Below are 19,067 nucleotides of genomic sequence, written 5' to 3' on the forward strand. Positions count from 1 at the left end.
CATGGGGTGCGAGAAAAGAGAGAGAGAGAGAGAGAGTTTTTGGGGGTGTGAAGAGTGTTTGTGAGACAAGTATGAGAAGAGAGAGTGCATGTGCACGTATGTGTGTGTGTGTGTGTGAGAGAGAGAGAGAGAGAGAGAGAGAGGGTTGTGTCTGTGCACGTGACAGAGACAAAGAGAGTGCATGTGAGAGAGAGACACATATATGGGTCTATGTGAAAGAGTCGTGCTAATCTGTATGAAGGATGCAAACCATAACAGCTAGCAAATCAACGGGATCAATTGGAGATTAAAAACAATTCAGGATTCTAAAAGTTGTTCACTCTTTTTAGAACAAACAGATTGTCTTTCTAACTATGGCACAACATATCCCGGAATGGGCCAGTTTATGTCTCTTGCCCATATAAGAAGGCAAACAGACGGCATCAGCAGATGCAACAGTGCATGACAAACAGAGATTTTTTGCTAGGGCTGTTCAAGGGTGATTCCACTCAGAACTCAAAATTGCTTTTTGATGCGAATGGTATACACCCGACTCTTGAAGACTACTTGCAAGACCACATTCTGCCTTTTTATATGTGCAGCCAGACAAGTCATCCATCTGCTACCTTGAGTCAACGCTTGATTGCAACCCTTTACCACTCAAAATCAACTAAATTTACCTATTTCCATCTTCTTCTTGATTGCTCTGTGGCCATGGTACACAAATGCATCGATAATCCCAGAGACCGTGAAAACTCCTGCAAAGAGATAACCCACGTTAAGCTCTCTTCTCAACTGTGTACAGTTACACTGGAAGGAGGAGGAATTACCTCCAACAATCGCACAAACATTGGTCAAGAAATGCAGAAAGGAGGTTTTTGCCTGATCAAAGTTCACCTGCGCATGCAAACAAATTGAGTCCAAACAAGTGGCTATCATACGCTGTTTCCTTTCTGGAGTGGGGGGGGAGATTTTCTATCTTTCTTAACTAATCTTTAACTTAGCAAAAAACAACTATCGCTTACACTGCCTTCTACAAGGCAGAAGGTCCACACAAGAAGCTCACGTACCACCAGACACATCTACAGTAACTTAGGCAGAAAATCACCTTGATAGGAGATAAATCATAGAAAAAGAACACTCCTGGCAGAGCCCGACTCATCCCAAACTCTACTGGCCGAAAGTGTTCCGTCACTGAGAACTGCAAGCTCAAAGACAGAAAAGAGACAATAGATCAGTATTCAGCACACAAGCCAGTCAAAGATTGTCTACGTTTCTGTTGAATCTTATGGCCGCAGAATACCTGGTTCGTTTGGATCTTATGGCCACGGATATCTCTGTACACGGTAGGAACCACCTGACCATACAAACAAGCAGTCAGCATACTACTGATTTGCATACCCTTTAATAAGACCATTGCAATTTGTCCTCTATACGAGATAAATGTAGCCCTCTAGGTTATTCTCTGGATGTCTCTAGCTAAAGCAGAGGAAGAGTAGACCCAGACCAGGTAAGAGGAAGGGTGGAGAACATGTGAACTGCACGACAAAACCAACATCATCGAGCAAGATGGGCAGTAAAGATTTGCAACAATACTGCTTTCAAAGACAAGATAGTCTTTCCCCTGCTCCTTGCAACATGGCATTCATCAGCTCCAGCAGTTACATGCATGTGTCACATGCCAGGGCTACTTGCTAGGGGGGTTTAGCAGAGTAATCAGCACTATGTATGTTAGGGGGGGGTCTTACTATGTATGTATATCCCTTAACAGATTCTTAAAAATTGGTGATTGTCTTCTTGCAATTAGACACCTAACTTCCAGCCTTGTTTCACAATACAAATTTTTTCACCTTTTGGGCAGCTTGTTTCTCTACTTAGGCTGCCACTGGTAGTTTGGTCTACTCTCATGAAGCAATGCTCAATTGTTCCTGTTTTCAATTTCTTAAGCTGCTTATTTGGTGTAATCTTTTCTGTAAGACTTTCCAGGAGTCCATGGGAAAACAGGAGTCCATGGGAAAATCCTCCATAGCTCCCCTGAAGCAACAAGTAAACCTAATCCTAGAAAATTGAAATGTGCAACATCTTATATGCTCTAAATGAAGCTCCCTGTATGCAGCCTGAGACTGCCAGCTCACAGAGGCATTAGTTTAGGTACAAGTCCACCTGATTCATTTGACAGTCTTAAAAAGAAAAAGTATTAGCTTTGTTTTGTAAATACAACTATTGTAGTAGTTTCAGGTTATTTCTGTGTGCTTGTGTTTTCGTTAAGATTCATTGCATTAATCATCTTGTTAGCACCTGTAAATGACCAACAGCATTACATTTGGTATCAAAGCCTAAGGTTTTAAAAAAAATATTATTTTCCACATTCGGTTTGTGTCGATTGCATGGTTAGAGGTCAGCCCGAGAGTTTGGGAAAAGTTCTCCTTCGGGTTCCCTTTGCTTCTTTTTTTTTTGAGTTTTCAACATTTCTTCATCATGGCCACAGGAGCAGATAGTGGCCGTGGCCTTTTGGGCAGCTTGTTTCTCTACTTAGGCTGCCAATGGTATTTTGGTCTACTCTCATGAAGCAATCCTCAATTTTTCTTGTTTTCAATTTTGTAACCCATTGAAGCTGCTTATTTGGTGTCGTCTTTTCTGTAAGACATTCCAGGAGTCCATGAGAATCCCTCCATAGCTCCCCTCAAGCAACAAGTAAACCTAACCCTAGAAAATTGAAATCTGCAGCTTCTTATATGCCCCAAATGAAGCTCCCTGTATGCAGCCGGAGACTGCCAGCTCACAGAGGCATTAGTTTAGGTACCATGTCCACCTGATTCGTTTTACAGTATTAAACATAAAAAGTATTTGCTTTGTTTTGTAATACAACTATAGTAGTAGTTTCAACTTTCAGGTTATTTCTGTGTGCTTGTGTTTTCGTTAAGTTTCGTTGCATTAATCATCTTGTTAGCACCTGTAAAGCCTAAGGTTTCTACAAAAATATTATTTTCCACATTCCGTTTGTGTTGATTGCATGGTTAGGGGTCAGCCCGAGAGTTTGGGGACAGTTCTTTGCGTTGTTTTGTAATACAACTTTAGTAGTAGTTTCAGGTTATTTCTAAGTGCTTGTGTTTTCATTAAGTTTCATTGCATTAATCATCTTGTTAGCACCTGTAAATGACGAATAGCATTAGATTTCGTATCAAAGCCTAAGGTTTCTACAATAATTTTCTTTTCCACATTCAGTTTGTGTTGATTGCATGGTTAGGGGTCAGCCCGAGAGTTTGGAAAAAGTTCTCCTTCGGGTTCCTTTGCTTCTTTTTTCGAGTATTCAACATTCCTTCATCAGTCAAGAGTGGAGAAACCTCTCCTGAACCCTGCCTGCCCTGATGCACGTATGACCTCTCTCTCTGCCCATCTACTCAACTCCTGCTCAAGAATAGATGCATATAATCTAGCCAATGTGTGACCAATCATGATGGTACGATAATTCCCAGGAAGCATGGGATCCCTTGACTTGAAGATAGGCACAATCGTGGACATATTCCAAGTCTCAGGAAAACCCTCACACATGGCTCGGTTAAACATCATAGCAATAAGCTCTGCAAGCATATCTCTGGCATGAATAAAGTGCTCTGCTCCCAAACCATCATGATCATATGCTCTCCCATTCCTCATCATGTCAAAATAGCTTTCCTTACCATCTCAGCAATAAAGAAAGCACATGTCTCAGGGCATGGCTCCGATGGGTCTGGCAGGGGCGGCTGTCCTGGTGCTGTGTACAGGGATGCTGCATACTCACCCCAAATCTCTGTGGAGGTAATGGCTGGTGATGGTGAATGCTCATGGAATAGTCTCCATGCCTCGCCTGAGTCCTGACTCATAAATAATTGATACAAATCCCTCTCTAAACTGAGCAAGATAAGCCCTCTTCTTCCGTCGCACTAGGCGCCCGAAGGTAATCCGTGACTGTCTGTGAGTGGTAACACCCATGAGCACCTCTCTCTGTAATCTGATCCTCATCTCTCCGCACTCCTCATCATACCAAGTGTTCTGGGGCATGTTCCCAGATCGTCTCCGTGTCGGCTGACTATGGGGATATGCCTCTGATGCTGCAGCATGAAGCATCTCTATCAATATCTGAGTGAGCTCATCTAATGGCCGTCCTCGCTCCTCGGCACATAAGTGTCTGTATATCTCATCCGTGTACACGGTGTCAGTCTCCCTTGTAAAGGTATAACGAGTGTGTGTGGAGACATGTCCCAATGGAGTTGGGTTGAACTGAAATGTGAGAGTGAAGGACAAGATAGCATGATCCACTCCTACTCCAACCGGCCTAGTGCCTACCATAAAATCCTGAAAAGAGGGAATGAGATTGGGCTGAGCCATAACATAGTCCACTGTACTAGCACCATGCCGATGTGGAAAGCTAGTGAAACCGCCCGCAATCGGGAATCTCTGTAGGCCATTCAGGATGGCCAATCCATGTGCAGTCCCCATGTCTATCAAATACCGCCCATACTCAGTGTGTTCCTCATCCTGTGAGAGTCTAGATAGGCCCATATCCCTAACATCAAGCTCCTCTGAGCTATCATAAAATACTGTCTGGTTATAGGCGGTACTGGCACTGAAGTCCCCCAGGAGAATGATGTCACCATCCCTGGAGAACTCCCAAATGTCATCATCCAAAATAGAAAAGGGAGACTACCCGCTAGGTGATGCATACATTGATGTACTAGGAGCAAAATAGCATATAACAATGTAGAGAAATCTACCCGTCTCCGCCCTCAGTCTAACCCACATGTACCTAGCCTGCTCATCTCTGTGGACTATATGTATCAGTGGCTGCAGCTCCTCTCTAAACAATACTGCCACTCCTCCTGAGCCTCATCCTCTATGCTTTGAACGAGTCTCCTGTCTACAAGCTGTCTCCCATCAGTATCCACTAACATGTGGCATGGACTGTCTAGGAGCCTGATGCGTCTCACAGTAGAAGATGATGTCCCTCCCAGTGAAACTATCCTCAAAAGCCCCTACATCAAGGCGTAGAGATCCATTACAATTCCAAGTAGCAACTTTGTAGTCCCATAGGTCTCGCGCCGTCATGAAGAGCGCCTCTCCATAATCACCACTCTACCATCTCTATAGAAGGCCACTTTCCCTTTCTCTCGGGCTGCCCTTATCTCGGGCATAACTTCTTTCATGTGGGCAAGTTGCGAGAGTGTGAGGTCATCTCCAAGAAATATTCCCGTCTTCTTGAGTGTAGGACGTCTCTTCAAGAAGTCCTTCGCTTGCATGGAGGGGAAACGAATGATAAGTGCTCTCTCCTTAGAAGATTCGCCACTACCTTCTCTCTTCTTTCCCACTCTCCATGCCTTTGTGTGCGTGGCTTCAATGCCCATCATAGAGAAGAGCTCCTTGGTTTCCCCTTCCGCATCATCACGGTCTTTTAGACCGGACACTCGTACATGTAAGGCCCGGGTCTTCCTCCTTTGCTCCTCTTCAAGGGTCATGTTGATGATAGTGGGAGTGGGGATGGGTGGCGATTCTTTACCTTTCCCTTTCTTGGCGACCTCAATCCATTTCTCCGCCTCGTCCATCTTCTTTTGTGTCTCTATGATCACCTCCACCCATGTAGATATCTTCTCTTTATGTTGCTCCTCCTCCTCTCGAATGATCCTCATTTGTTCCTTGATGGTATTCAGCTCTTCAATAAAGGAGGGCTGAAATTTTCCATCCTCAAGCTTGCCTTGTGAAGTGGCTTCCAACTCCTTTTTGAGGGCTGAGATTTCAGCTGCTTGACTTTTAGCATGCAATTTGGCCTTCACTAGTTCCTCCTTTAAGGCTGAAATCTCAGCCTCTTGCCTCGATGTTCTCTCTTCGAGCTCTTGGATTTTGTCAAATCCCTTCTCGAGTTTGGAGAGGCGGTTTACGATTGTGGTAACGGAAGAGTCGACCATCTTCTTGTTTTCTTTGATAATTGTGCTGAGCTTGTCCTCCACCTTCACGAGCTCCTCTTTAACTCCGGTCTTGGCCATGACTTTTTGCAGTACTTCCCACAGCTGAAGGGGGGGGGGGGGGGGGGGGTCAAGCCATGTAGAGAAAAGAGAGAGAGAGATAGTGTTATGTTGCTGCCTTGGGGGCCTGAGGAAGGGTGGGTGGGAAAAGAGAGAGAGATAGATCCTAGAGGGAGAGGCTAGAGCCTAGCCTCTAGGTACTAGGTAGTAGGCCCTAGAGGGCGGGACTCGGGAGAGGGAGAGAGGTAGGGGGAGAGAGAGAGAGAGAGAGAGAGAGAAAGAGAGAGAAAATGAAATGAAATGTTATATTAACGTCTTCAAAAGGCCAAAGTGACCTATGAGACCAAAGTTACAACCATATGACATCAGATACACTATCTGGAAAAGAAAAGAAAGGACTGAAGGTAAGTATCTAGCCCTACAATACATCAGTAGGGAGCATCCGGAAGAAGCAACTAGGGAGAGTGGGAAGCTAATGCTACTAGACAAAATGGGGTACATGAGTACATGGATACATGAATACATGATGAATATGGGGGAGTACAAAAGTGACAGTGAGTACAACAGTATATGGCTGGAGTGGTAATCATCCTAGGAGCTCTAGCATGGGTCTCTGAGCATAGTTACACGCCTCTATCTCTCTCTCTCTTGTGCTGTGATTTTTTGCACTGCGTTTTTTGCTCTTGTGTTCCCAGATTTGGTCATCATCTCCGCTGCGTATTCTGACATGGTATCAGAGCCTAGGCTCTAGATAGTTCTTGGGATTTGTGTGAGCAAGCTGTTGTGTTGCTGATTGGTGGACTGTTTTCAGGAAGAGGAGAAGCAAGAGGACGGCGGGCTGATTTGCTGGACAGCCACTTGCAGGTTTTAGTTCTTCTTTGTTCCCACCCACCCACCCTTTTCAGAGTACATCCCCGCAATGGCAGATCTGAATCGCTGATCACAATAGTCCATGACTCTAGCCAGTGGTCCAAATCCCTCTCTGAAAAGGCAATGGTAGCGCCCTCGAATCTCATAATATGCTGTGCAGCGACAGATGTAGTGCTCCTCCGTCTCTGGCTCTATCCAACAAATCTGACATATCCTGTCCCCTGGAGGTATGCCTCTAAATCTGCCTGTCTCTATCTCTAACTGATGTGAAAAGGTGCGGATCTGCCCAATGGCACACCTCAATCCATGGGACAAATGGGTATCCATGTAGCTCGGTCTACGTATAAAGCCATCCTCAGTGGTGCGGAGAAGATGGTCTCTATAGAAAGCCATCTTCGTCCCTAACTCCTACGAGGGCTCTAGCCATGTCCTCCTAGTGTCCAACTGAATGAGGTCCTGTCTGATGACTCTACTAATCTCAGAATGTGTCAAGGTGAGAGGGTGTGCCTCTAGAGAGTACTGGAAGGGTGGAAGTCTGTCTAAGCTGAACCCGTGGAGCTCAAACCAGGATGCTATCTGCGCATACCAACATGAAGTGTCTCCCTCCATGGCTAGCTGATGAGAGGACTCTAAAGCAAGTCGTGCGTACCGGTGTCGGGCAAGCTCCCAGGTGCTATGAATGAAGGACACTGATCTGGCGAGAGCCTCGACTACGATCGGTGGTGCTCCCATCTCGGGTCGGATAATCTCATGGGGTGCCGAGGCCTTAGCCCGAATCATCCTCGAGATCATGGACACCAGTGGTTTCTCCATCGATCTCCATCCATCATATGTGCGTCCTGATCGACTATGACGATCTAGGCTAGGCCCCTAGATCTGTACTCCATATAGCATAGCCAATGTGACCAACGTGTCAAATAGCCACAGCTTAGTGCGTGGCTCCTGAAACTGTACCTGTGAGCACATCCTCTCTAGACCTCCTAGTGCTGCATATCCTCTAGTCAATCTGGCCTCTGCTGCCCCCCTCATGGAAAATGTGGGCCCAGTGAACACCACTCCAAGATATGTGTATGAGTCAACATACTCCACTATCTCCTGCCCATATGTGAAAATAGGCGCTGATCTCCAGACCCACTGAGCTGTAGTGTTAAACACCATAACCTTGGTCTTACCAAGGTTAACTGAGAGCCCACTGTCCTGTGCATAAGCATGTAAAGAGATAGGCATTCAATTATGGGTGGGTGAGTAATTGTCTGGTTCTACCGATTCCAGTGGTATGTCGTGGAAGATATGTATGATGGACAAAATGATTATTGTAATCTGTTACTGGATATCATCAGCATATAAGAGCAGAGGCATCCAAGTGCCAGCCAACTGGGCTCCTCTGTCCCCTCGTGTCCCAATATAATCAGAGATCTCATCAATGTATAGTCCAAATAGAGTCGGAGAGAGCGGGCAGCCCTGTTTCACCCCTATAGTGGAGTGTACTGGCTGGGAGAGACCCTTTGAAGTCCACACCTGCCCAACTACTGTCTCATAAAGTGCCATAATACCCCAAATGAGCTCACATGGAACCCCCAAGTCTTGCAGCCTGCGCATCAGTCGAGCTCTGGGCACTGTGTCAAAGGCCTTGCGGAAATCCACAAAGCCACAGTAGATCCTCCTCCCATGTGCTCTGCCCTTTTCAATGATAGCCCTGAGGGTAAAGATATGATCCAAAGTAGAGAATCTCCTCCTGAAACCGGCCTGTCCCTGAGCTCGGACCCCTTGTCTCTCTGCCCATCTGCTCAACTCGTGCTCAAGAGTAGAGGCATATAGCTTGGCCAGCAAGTGACCAATCATAATGGTGCGGAAGTTAGTCGGCAGGCTCGGATCTCCAGACTTGAGTACCGGCACAATCGTGGAAGTACTCCAAGTCCTAGGAAACCCCTCACACATGGCTCTATTAAACATGAGAGCTAGCAAGTCTGCAATCATATCTCTAGCATGTATGAAATGCTCGGCTACAATGCCCTCATGATCCTGTGCCCTCCCTGTATGCAATCTGTTGATGGTCCTCCTCACCATCTCTGCTGTGAAGAAGGTAGAAGTGGGTGGACAAGGCTCTGGAGGGTTCGGTAGTGGTGGCTGCTCTGGTACTGTGTAGAGGGAGGCTGCATACTCACCCCATGTATCTGGAAAGGTAATGGCCGGAGGCGGGGGGTGCACCCTAAGCAATCTCCAAGCCTCCCCAGAATCCTGACTCAAAAACAACCGATAGATGTCTCTCTCCAGCCGAGCTAAGAGAGAGAGAGAGAGAGAGAAAGAAAGAAAGAAAGATTTTTTTAACGTCTTCCAAAAGACCGAACTCGGCCTATGAGACAAATCAGTGTACCTGTGTGGGGTATCCTCTGTCATCCCAACAAAATGAAAAAGTACTGAACTAAAAAGCTGAATCTGGGTGTACAATAAGTACAATGAGTGGGGGAGGGGATGGAGCTCTACTACTAGGAGAATGCAAAGCTATATGCATGGAGTATACAATCATGATATATGCAACCTAGCTAGCTCTATCCTGTACCATACTGGGGGTATAAAATGGTATACATCAATGAAGGGGGTATACACAGCTCCTTGAAGAACATGCCTGGGTCTGCTCTGAAGCGAGCTAGTCGCTCCGCACCCTCTCTGTAAAACTGAGCTATAATCTCTGTCATTTCTCTCTGGTATAGGAGTGGTGTCCGAAAGCTAGGTGCCCTCTGTCTCTGCAGGCTCTGAGTGTCTCTACTCTCTGGAGAGTAATTCCCTGCTGTGTAGGGACTGGGAGTGGGATGGATCTCTGAAAAAATGTAGTGATCTGTGTCTGTCGTCCCCCCTCTGGAGCTGTCTGAGCCTGTAACGATGTCTCTCTGCGACGCTGTATGTCTAGAATGAATCCCTAGTATGCGCTAGTCTGTTGCCTCAAAGATTTGGCGTAGGGACTGTGGCTCTCTGAATAAAATGGGATATCTCTCTCTGATGGCTATATATGCTCTACATCTGCATACATAATGCTCCTCACTCTCCACCTCCTCTCTGCACAATCTGCATACCCTCTCCTCTCGGGGGATCCGTGCTGCTCTGCCAGTCCCGATCTCCAATCGATGTGATGAGACTCTAAGTTGACCAATAGCTACTCGGGAGCCGTGTGGTAAAAAGCCCTCCATGTATCTAGGCCTCTCTATAAATCCATCATCAGTGATACTCATGAAGTGATCTCTGTAGTATAGCATCTTCGGTGGAAGAGGCTGTGTGGGCGATATCCATGTCTCTCGTGTATAGAGCTGCCATAGGTCCTATCTCAATACTCTGTTCCTCTCACTATGAGAGAGACGGATATGTGGTGCATCCCTGTCATACTGGAATGGTGGTAGATGATCCATGTCTAGGCCATGCTGTGAGAACCAATGTGTGACCTGTGCATACCATGATCCTCTGTCTCCTGCCTCAGCTAGCTGTCTAGATGCCTCAAAAGCTCTGTATGACAATCTGTCCTGTGGCATCTCTCTGAATATGTCTAGCAAGCATATAGTCTGGAATATGGCCTCTACCATCATAGGAGGCACAGCAAACTCTGCTCGGATAATGTCATGAGGTACTGACGGTTTGCTGCGTATCATGCGTGCCATCATGAGGGCCTGTGGTCTCTCTATCTGTGTCCACCAATGGGTAGCAAGCATAGAAACATGGGACGGGGAATGGGAACGGGGAACGGGAACGGGGACGGGGCAAAAGGCCGTCTCGGGGACGGTGAAAAAAACGGCAATCTGAAAACGATTGTTTTTTTGCAATTTTTTTTAACACACTTGATTTACACTTAGAAACCAAGACATTAAGCACAAAATTGCACCAAAAAGAGGAGAAATGCATAGTCGTATTAGCAAAAAACTATAATGGGACGCCGATGGCGTGATAAACAAAAGTGAGTGTACAATCTAAACAAAAATGCCAAATGGCATAATGAAAGGCCCAAGGAGGGTGTACACTCAAGGCAAAATGACTAAGTGCCAAGATACAAGATTGCTAGCAAAAAAGTGGGGCAAGAGTCGAGACTCGAGACTCTAGACTCAAGAGACTAGGCAAGAGGCTGAAAAGGGTGAAGATCAATCGTGACCTCCTCAGTGAAGTCCTCCATAGGCTGGTCCTCAAGTGGAGGGGGAGGGGAAGGTGGGGGGGACAATGCCTCGGGCACAACCTCAAGCTCCTCTAAAATCTCGGCCCTCTGCTGATCAGAGAGATGTGGGTCCTGCTGTGCCTGCTCCCATTCGGTAAAAGAATCTGCCTTCTTTGTCAAGCCCTTGCAAAGCATTCGCAAGTTGGCACTGACAAATACCAAATCATTTGCACGCTGTACACCAAGGCGGTTCCTCTTCTTAGAGGCAATGTGGCTATAAACTGACCAGAGTTGCTCTAGGCAACTGCTACTGCAAGCCTGCGAGAGTACGCGCACAGCAAATTCCTGCAACTTTGGAGTTTCCGCACCATAATCCTCCCACCAAAGTGCAGACCCTATCTTGAAGCGGTCCGCCTGTGCATCTGCCAAACCAAAAGCCCCCCGCTTCTCTCTATAAATCTGCAATTGGTCCTTGATTGTGCAGCGATCCTCCTCACTAGTGTAAAGGCGATCCAAGGTTTGTCGAAGGCCTTTGCTCACCTCTTTGTCCTTGTGTTGCCCTTTGCCTTGAAACTCAGGATCAACAATGTAGGCAGCAGCATGGAGGGGAGAGTGGTAGGCTTGCCACCTTTTCAAACATAGGGATTTGACCTGTTTATAGTGAGGCTTGACTTTGAACATTGCTTTTAGCTTCTCTGTCATGCGATCCATTGCCTCGTACACTTTGCCAATGCATGGTTGAGTGGAATCCACTACCCTAAGGAGATCAATAATCGGTTGCACCATCTCCACAAGCGCCTTGGCCTCCTCCCACCATGCCGCATCATCCGCCCTTTCCCTGCAAAATTTGCCGACCGTCGTGGAAGCCTCTGAAGTGCGTGCAAACTCATCACTGAGGAAGAGTCCCCTCAATGCCCCGCTACATGTACACAAGCGGCCTAGCATGAGAAAGTTGAATGCAAACCTCGTCTCGGAATACTTAAGAAGAGAGAGGCTTGACTTCTTGGAAAACTCGTGCTGCACCCTTTGATGGTTGAGGACAAAGGTCACTATTTTGTTGGCACACGGTGATGCGAGGATAAGTTGCTTGGAGAATTGTCCCCGCCGCCCTATTTGCCGGTTCTCCATCCGCACATATGGCAATGACATTCTCCGCCCCCACCGTCTCTAGTGTTGTTGCCCACTCCGCAGCAAGTATCTCGGCACTCTTCCCCGTCCCGGAAGCATCATGGGACTCGACAAAGTATGTCTCCCCTCGTGAGTAGGCAACAACTCCATGGTTGGAGCGCTTTCTAGTGTCACTCCACCCATCAACGACGAGGGTAACACCATTTTCAGCCCATTGCTCTTTCATGTGGTTGGCCGCCACCTCCACGCTTGCCTTCTCCTTCTCAAGGAGAGGTGCGGATGGTCTCCGAAGAGGAGGGAACATAAGAGGGTCCATACTCCGCTATCAATTTGCACATGGCCCGAAAGTATGGAGATCTATCCAAAACACCATATGCAAAACACAAACAAAATTCAGATTTTTACCATCATTTAGTCTTTTAGTGTTTAGAGCATGATATTTGAATAGTACATGAGCAACCCTACGGCCTAAAGTATAAACGCATAATACATAATAGTATAAATATTAAATAATAATACATATGCATAGTGCCAAGGACTTACCGTGCCGCCCGAAATGCTATGTGGTCATGAAAGAAGAATCGTGCCACCGCCATGTCCACCTCCTCTTTCAATTGAGGGTTCCAATTCTCATCAAGAGTACTTTGGCGTCCCCGGGAAGCGGATGCCTCTCTCGATGAACGAGGTACATGCGGCATTGATGTCCTCACAAAGGATGTGGGGTCGACGGCCACTTGAGGATTGCGTTTTGCCAACTCGGCCGCCTCATAAACCACAAGCTTTTCAAGGAGCTCCTTCTTCTTCTCGGCCGAAACCTCCTTGCAAAATTGCACTTCGTTGCCGGGCTCATGCAAGAAGTGAGCACGCACTTTGTGGGCACCGCCGGTTCGCTTGTAGCCGCAAAGCTTACATACCCATGGTCTTGAACCACCCCCTTGACCGTATTGCGAGCACTCTACCTCATCCCACCAACTCCATCGATGTACGGCGGACCTCCTCCTTCGTGATGGAGCGGGTGTTGAAGTGGTGGAGGCGGCGGCGGACCCGGGTTGAGGAGAGAAAGGGGTTTGAGAAGAGGATGCCATAGTGATAGAGTAGAGCTTGAGATGGATGGTAGAGCTTGAGAAAGAGTCAAGACGGAGAATCGGGATGGAGATGTTGGAGAAGGAGAGCTTGGACAATGGAGAGGGTGAGCTTGGAGAGGGAGAGCTTGGATGTTGGAGAAGGAGAGGTTGGAGAGGGTGAGCTTGGAGAGGTTGGAGAGGGTGAGCTTGGAGAGGGAGAGCTTGAGCCTTGGGTCTTGGAGAGGGAGAGCTTGGAGAGGAGAGGGCTTGAGGAGGTAGAGGTCTCTTATATAGAAGAAGAGGGGAGCCTGGGAGAGAGAGACTCGAGAGAAGCTTTGGAGCCTTGGAGGAGTGGCGCAAGGGCCAAACGGTCATGACAGATAGCCGTTGGCGCCCCGCCAACGGTCAAAAATGCCGCAACGGTCTGTTTGACCGTCCCCGTACGGACAGGGAACGGCGTTCCCGGCGTCCCCACTTCGCCGTCAGGTTTCCGTCCCTGTTCTGCCATCCCGCGGACGTCCCGCCCCCGTCCCATGCGCTCCTCGTCCCTAGGGTCCATTCCCCCCGTCCCATGTCACTATGGTAGCAAGGCCTGGCGTCCATACCGCTGCTCCATACATCAATGCCGGTGTGACTAATGTGTCAAATAGCCACCCCTTCGTCCGGAGCTCCTGAAAATGCACCTGGTGGCACTGTCTCTCTAGCATAGCCAATGCTGCATATCCCCGTGTCAATCTAGCTCTGGCTGCTGAACCCATGGTGAAGCGCGTGGCTGCTGCAGAGAAGGTAACCCCTAGGTACACGTATGATGTCACCACCTCCACCTGGCGTCCTGCGAGAGTCAATGTCAGCTGACTCCTGCCCTGTCTCGATGTATGAAAGACCATAACCTTGGTTTTCCCAAGGTTCACAGTAAGACCCCTCTGTGTGCAGAATACATCGAGTGCATGTAGATGCTGCTGTAGACCTCCTGGAGACTCAGACACTAATACAATATCATCAGCATAAAGCATAATATGTACTGAGGTACCTGCTAGATCAACTCCATCTCCGCCTCCCTGTGTAATGAAGTCAACCACCTCATCAATGTATAACCCAAATAGCGTGGGGGAAAGTGGGCATCCTTGCTTCACACCAATGGAGCTTGAGCTTGAGCCTTGAATGATGAGAGAGGGAGAGACATTGAGAGCTCTTATACAAGGGCCAAGACTCAAGCATGGAGGTGCAAGCCTAAAGGGATCCAAGGGCCAAGGCCATGTGGCCCATGGCACATGTGACATGTCCAACTTCCAAGGGCCAAACGACTACAACAAACGGGCGAAAGACACACGCGAAAAAACGGGCGCAAAAAAAACGAACCAAAAAAAACGATAAAAAACGACGATTTTTCTAGGTCCGTTTCATAGCTGTCCGGTACAGTACGGTATGCCGGTACGAAATCCGAGTCGTTTCACTAGACCGAAACGTCCGCCGGCCTGAAAGACGTTTCGTATCCGTTTTGCTCTGCTCGTTTCGTCCCGTCCCGTGCTTTACGTACCTGTGCTACGGTACGCGTCCCACGTACAACTATGACATATATCATAGAAGTCCCATAAGCAGATGTATTGTCAATTGTCAGTACCTTCGAGTGAAACAAAAAGTACACCAAGCAACCTCTAGATAACATCCGAGCTTGTCTTTAACAAGGGAGCGGACTACACCCCTCTTGAGCATCAAGCAATGCTCTAGAACTATGCTTTGTTGAACCTGAATGAGCCGTAGCAAGAGTCGGCTTCAACTCAAAGGCATCAAGATAAAGCTGCAATACATGAGATGAATCTACTAAGTCATCCACTTGGCATCCATAAGTGAATAGTTCTTAAACTTCACAAGATAGCGACAGGAAACTTTACCTCGTACCTTTCTTTCCTTGTGTGCCAGTATTTGCTCGGGAATAAGAACCTCATCAAGTTCCTCCACTTCCAGCTGAGCCTCATTTGATACATCCTCAGGCACATCCCCTCGGAAAGGCCTAAGAAGACACACATGAAATGCATTGTGAATCCTCCAGTGATCTAGTAGCTTCAAACGATAGACTACCTCACCGATCTTTTCCAATACCTCAAAAGGTCCATAATAGCGCATGTTCAACCTAGGGAATAAGCACTCTTTATCCTTCATCTTCTTGAGCCTGGCTTTCTCAAAACGCAAAAGAACCCGGTCGCTCACTACAAACTCTAATGCACGCCTATGACGGTCTGCTGCTTTCTTTTGCTTTTGCTGAGTTCTTTGGAGTGCCAACTTAACTCTCTTATAAGCTTCATTCCTACTCTCCACATACTAGTCAACCTGAAAGATCTTATCCTTTGTGTGCAAAATGAATGGTACCTTCTTCCCTCCTTCCACAATCTCAAACGGTGCCTTGCCCGTTGAGGTATGGACGGTGTTGTTATAAGCGAACTCCACCAAGGAAAGATACTTTTCCCATCGTTGCTTGTGCTCTGACACATAGCACTTGAGAAGATCTAACACTTTGGAATTAGCCTCTTCCGATTGCCCATCTGTCTAATGAGGATGAAACGAGGATGAAAACTTGAGAGTTGTACCCATGTTGTCAAACAATCCTCTCCAAAATAAACTCATCATCCATGGATCACGATCACTGATGATAGACGAAGGCATGAACAACTTCACCATGTGATCTACTTTGATCTTCTTACGCATGGGAATAAAATGGGCCTGTTTACTGAACCTGCATATGATAGTCCAAATGCCATCATTCGCTGTTTGTATCCTCGGAAGATAAAAAAATAAAATCCATGGCAATGCTCTCCCATGGTCTATCTGGAATAGATAAAGGCTGAAGTAACCCTCGTGTCTTTTGACGGACAAACTTCACTTTCTGGCATATAATGCATTGCCTAACAAAAGCATCAACATCACGTTTCAAGGTCGGCCAATAAAAGAAAGCCTCAACTGCCTTTGCCATGGCCTCAATGCCCTTATCACCTGCAAACGATGTAGTATTGACTTTCAATCATAACCTTGAGCCGGAACTGCTTGGTAACACATAGTCTACCATGCATTAACAAAAAGCCATCCCTAAGATTATAATGATCGTGTCGTTGACCCTCAGACACCTGATCATAGACCCTGGTAAAATCCTCATCTTGCGCATACTGCTCTTTCATCTCATCAAGCTCATGATGATAAGCAAGTGAAACTACTGAGACCTGTGGCTTGTGTGACAAAGCATCTGCCACAACATTCTTTTTGCCTTCCACATGCACAATCTGAAAGTGGAACATAGACAAAAAGTTGGCCCATCTCATATGCTTCTCAGAAAGCTTAGTCTGCGTGAGGAAATAACACAAGGTCTAATGATCTATCTGCACATTGAAATCAGTCCCGAGCATATAGTGTTTCCATGTAGAAAGAGCATGAATTACAGCTAACATCTCTTTCTCATAGACCTATAAATGCTTCTCGTCACCCTGCAAAATGCGACTCTCATACGCTATCACATGTCCTTCCTCCATGAGAACTTCCCCAATGTTGTTCCGACATGTATCACACTGGACAACAAAAGCCTTTCAGAGATCCGGTAATACCAATACGAGATCCGAAGTAAGCTTTTCCTTAAGCTTCTTAAAGGCTGCAATTTTCAACAAAAGCCTTTCGGAGACCCGGTAATACCAATACGGGATCCAAAGTAAGCTTTTCCTTAAGCTTCTTAAAGGCTGCAATTTTCCGATCAGCCCATTGAAACACAATTTCCTTCTTTGTCAAAGCATCGAGGGGCGAAGCAATCTCGGCAAAATATTGTATGTACCACCTATAGTAGGAACATAATCCCAAAAAGCTACGTACGCCATGCACGATCCTCAAATCTGGCCACTTGAGAATTGCTTCTACCTTCGAAGGATCCAAATGGACTCCGTCTTTGGATACGATATGCCCCAAGAAGTGTATTTCCTCCAAGAAGAATTCACTCTTCTTGCCATTTATGACCAACCTATGCTTTCGGAGTTCCTCAAACATTGTGGCCAAATGTTCCCTATGCTCCTCCTCTGAGCGTGAATGCACAATCATATCATCAAAGAATGTGCCCACAAATGCTCGATGAGGCTAGAAAATCCTATCCATTATCCTGTTAAAGGTGACGGGAGCATTTGTCAAGCCAAAGGGTCACATCCCGAGGTGCATGCCCTGACTCCTCAGTTTTCTAACCAGTGCTTTTCCTGTTGAAACCCCAGTGAGTAACGCATTTGCTATCATAGTATTCTCTATCATATGCGATATATCTATTACTCGGGTCTTAATGCAATAGTCATGCACTTCCTTGGGCAACCCACAAAAATACTTCTGAACCTACTCAGACAATGGCACTACATTATAAGAAGTAACTAGGAGTAAAGCTTCCCAAAACTTCTTGTTATAATCCTCCAGATTCTCACACTTCAATGCATCTGTAAACCGGCCTCGTTCTTCAGACAAAACCAAAGGGCGATGCAAAAACAAACTTGCACACAAAACACTTCAACACTATCGAGGATCTAGAAAAGTAAAACAAACAGGGGGAGCTAGAGTGCTCCTGCAAATAGTACACGGACACCGATTGGCCCCAAAAACGCAACGGTGCCCCTTGCAGTATTTCTTTAATTGATTATAAGAGAGCTTTGATTACAATAAGGCTGGAAACTCAACCGTTATAGTAGAACTCCTGAAGCCTGTAAAGACCCTGCATCATGGCTTCTTGTCCACTCGGCATCCAATTCATGTTGGACCTTTTCTCGGGCATGTATTGGTCAGGTACAACGTTTGATCCGAACTTCTTGTGGGCCAAAAGTGATAGGCGGCCAGCTAGGGCTAAGGTGGCATGGAGAGTGATCATTCAGCCACGTAGTAGAGGGGGGCTTGGCCTCATCGATCGCGCTATACAAAGCCATGCCCTGCTGGGCAAGTTGATTGTCAGAGGACTCCGAACCGTCGGTGAGCCCTGGAAGGACTTCCTCTTGGCCCAGATTTCAGCCGGCACTCCGAGCCTCGGGGGCCCGTGGCCGCAAAGTACTAGATGGATCTTCACAGAGATGCAAGCCCGTGGTTTTAGCCCAACCTTTGACGACAGATTCGCAGTCAGTCTACTTCATGCTTGGGATCATCTCAGGCCAGCCCTCAGACAGTGTGTTCCAATTGCCTCAGAAGAGCAGCTTCGGCAGCCCTTGGTTTGGAACCCCCTGATCCGTTTACCCAATGGCCACATGCTAGGGGCCCGACCACATATATCCTGGGGCACCTTGAGCATGGGTTGCACACAGGCAGTTACCTCAGGAGGAGCAAGAAAGAGGCCTGACAGGAATCCGGGGTAGAGACAAGCTCAACATCGACATAGACCCCGCTATTCCTCAGGAGTGGCTCACTCTTATTCGAGACCCGACCCCCCCGTGTGGCTAGGCGTGTTTACCAGACACGATATTCTTGTGGTAGTCCATGGAGCAGATGAGGACACTGGTCTGCTCACTTTCTCTATTGGATCCCATGGTAGACTAGAGAGATCAAAGCACCCTTGGAGGATCTCAGAGGCTGCACCTTGCAGGGGGTGAGGGTGATTGGTTTTCGAGCACGGGAATGGCACATAGATCCAGCACCGGCCAAGGTGACTAGGGAGAGATTATGGCAACTATGGATTTGGGAGTGCCGACCTCTCTCGTGGCTGCAGTGGGACCTGGGAGAGTGGACTTCTTCTTTGCATATATAGCGCGGCTTGGCTGCAGGATCCAGATGCCCAAGATAGATGGCACTCCAGCAGCAGCAACACACTGGCAATCTCAGGGCCTATCACAGCTCTTCCTTTCATATTTCTGGAAGAGGCTTCTGGACAGCTTCCGGCCAAGGAAGATCACTCTCTTTCTTTGGCTG

General features: G+C 47.2%; 1 protein-coding gene across 1 annotated transcript in view; it reads right to left on the reverse strand.

Moving 5' to 3' along the window:
• Positions 1-303: 303 nt before the first annotated feature.
• Positions 304-19,067, reverse strand: part of LOC147623125 (uncharacterized) — a 149,912-nt gene continuing 131,148 nt past the window's right edge. Inside the window, exons 10-13 of the mRNA XM_086821189.1 lie at positions 1,283-1,336; positions 1,088-1,180; positions 810-876; positions 304-737 (exon numbers count right to left, since the gene is read on the reverse strand). Of these exons, the coding sequence (XP_086677315.1) occupies positions 646-737; positions 810-876; positions 1,088-1,180; positions 1,283-1,336 (306 nt within the window). The 3' untranslated portion in view covers positions 304-645. The remainder of the gene's footprint in view (positions 738-809; positions 877-1,087; positions 1,181-1,282; positions 1,337-19,067) is intronic.

This window comes from Cibotium barometz, chromosome 27, assembly GCF_041138505.1.
Source record: "Cibotium barometz isolate CiBa-2024 chromosome 27, ASM4113850v1, whole genome shotgun sequence".
Lineage (NCBI taxonomy): Eukaryota > Viridiplantae > Streptophyta > Polypodiopsida > Cyatheales > Cibotiaceae > Cibotium > Cibotium barometz.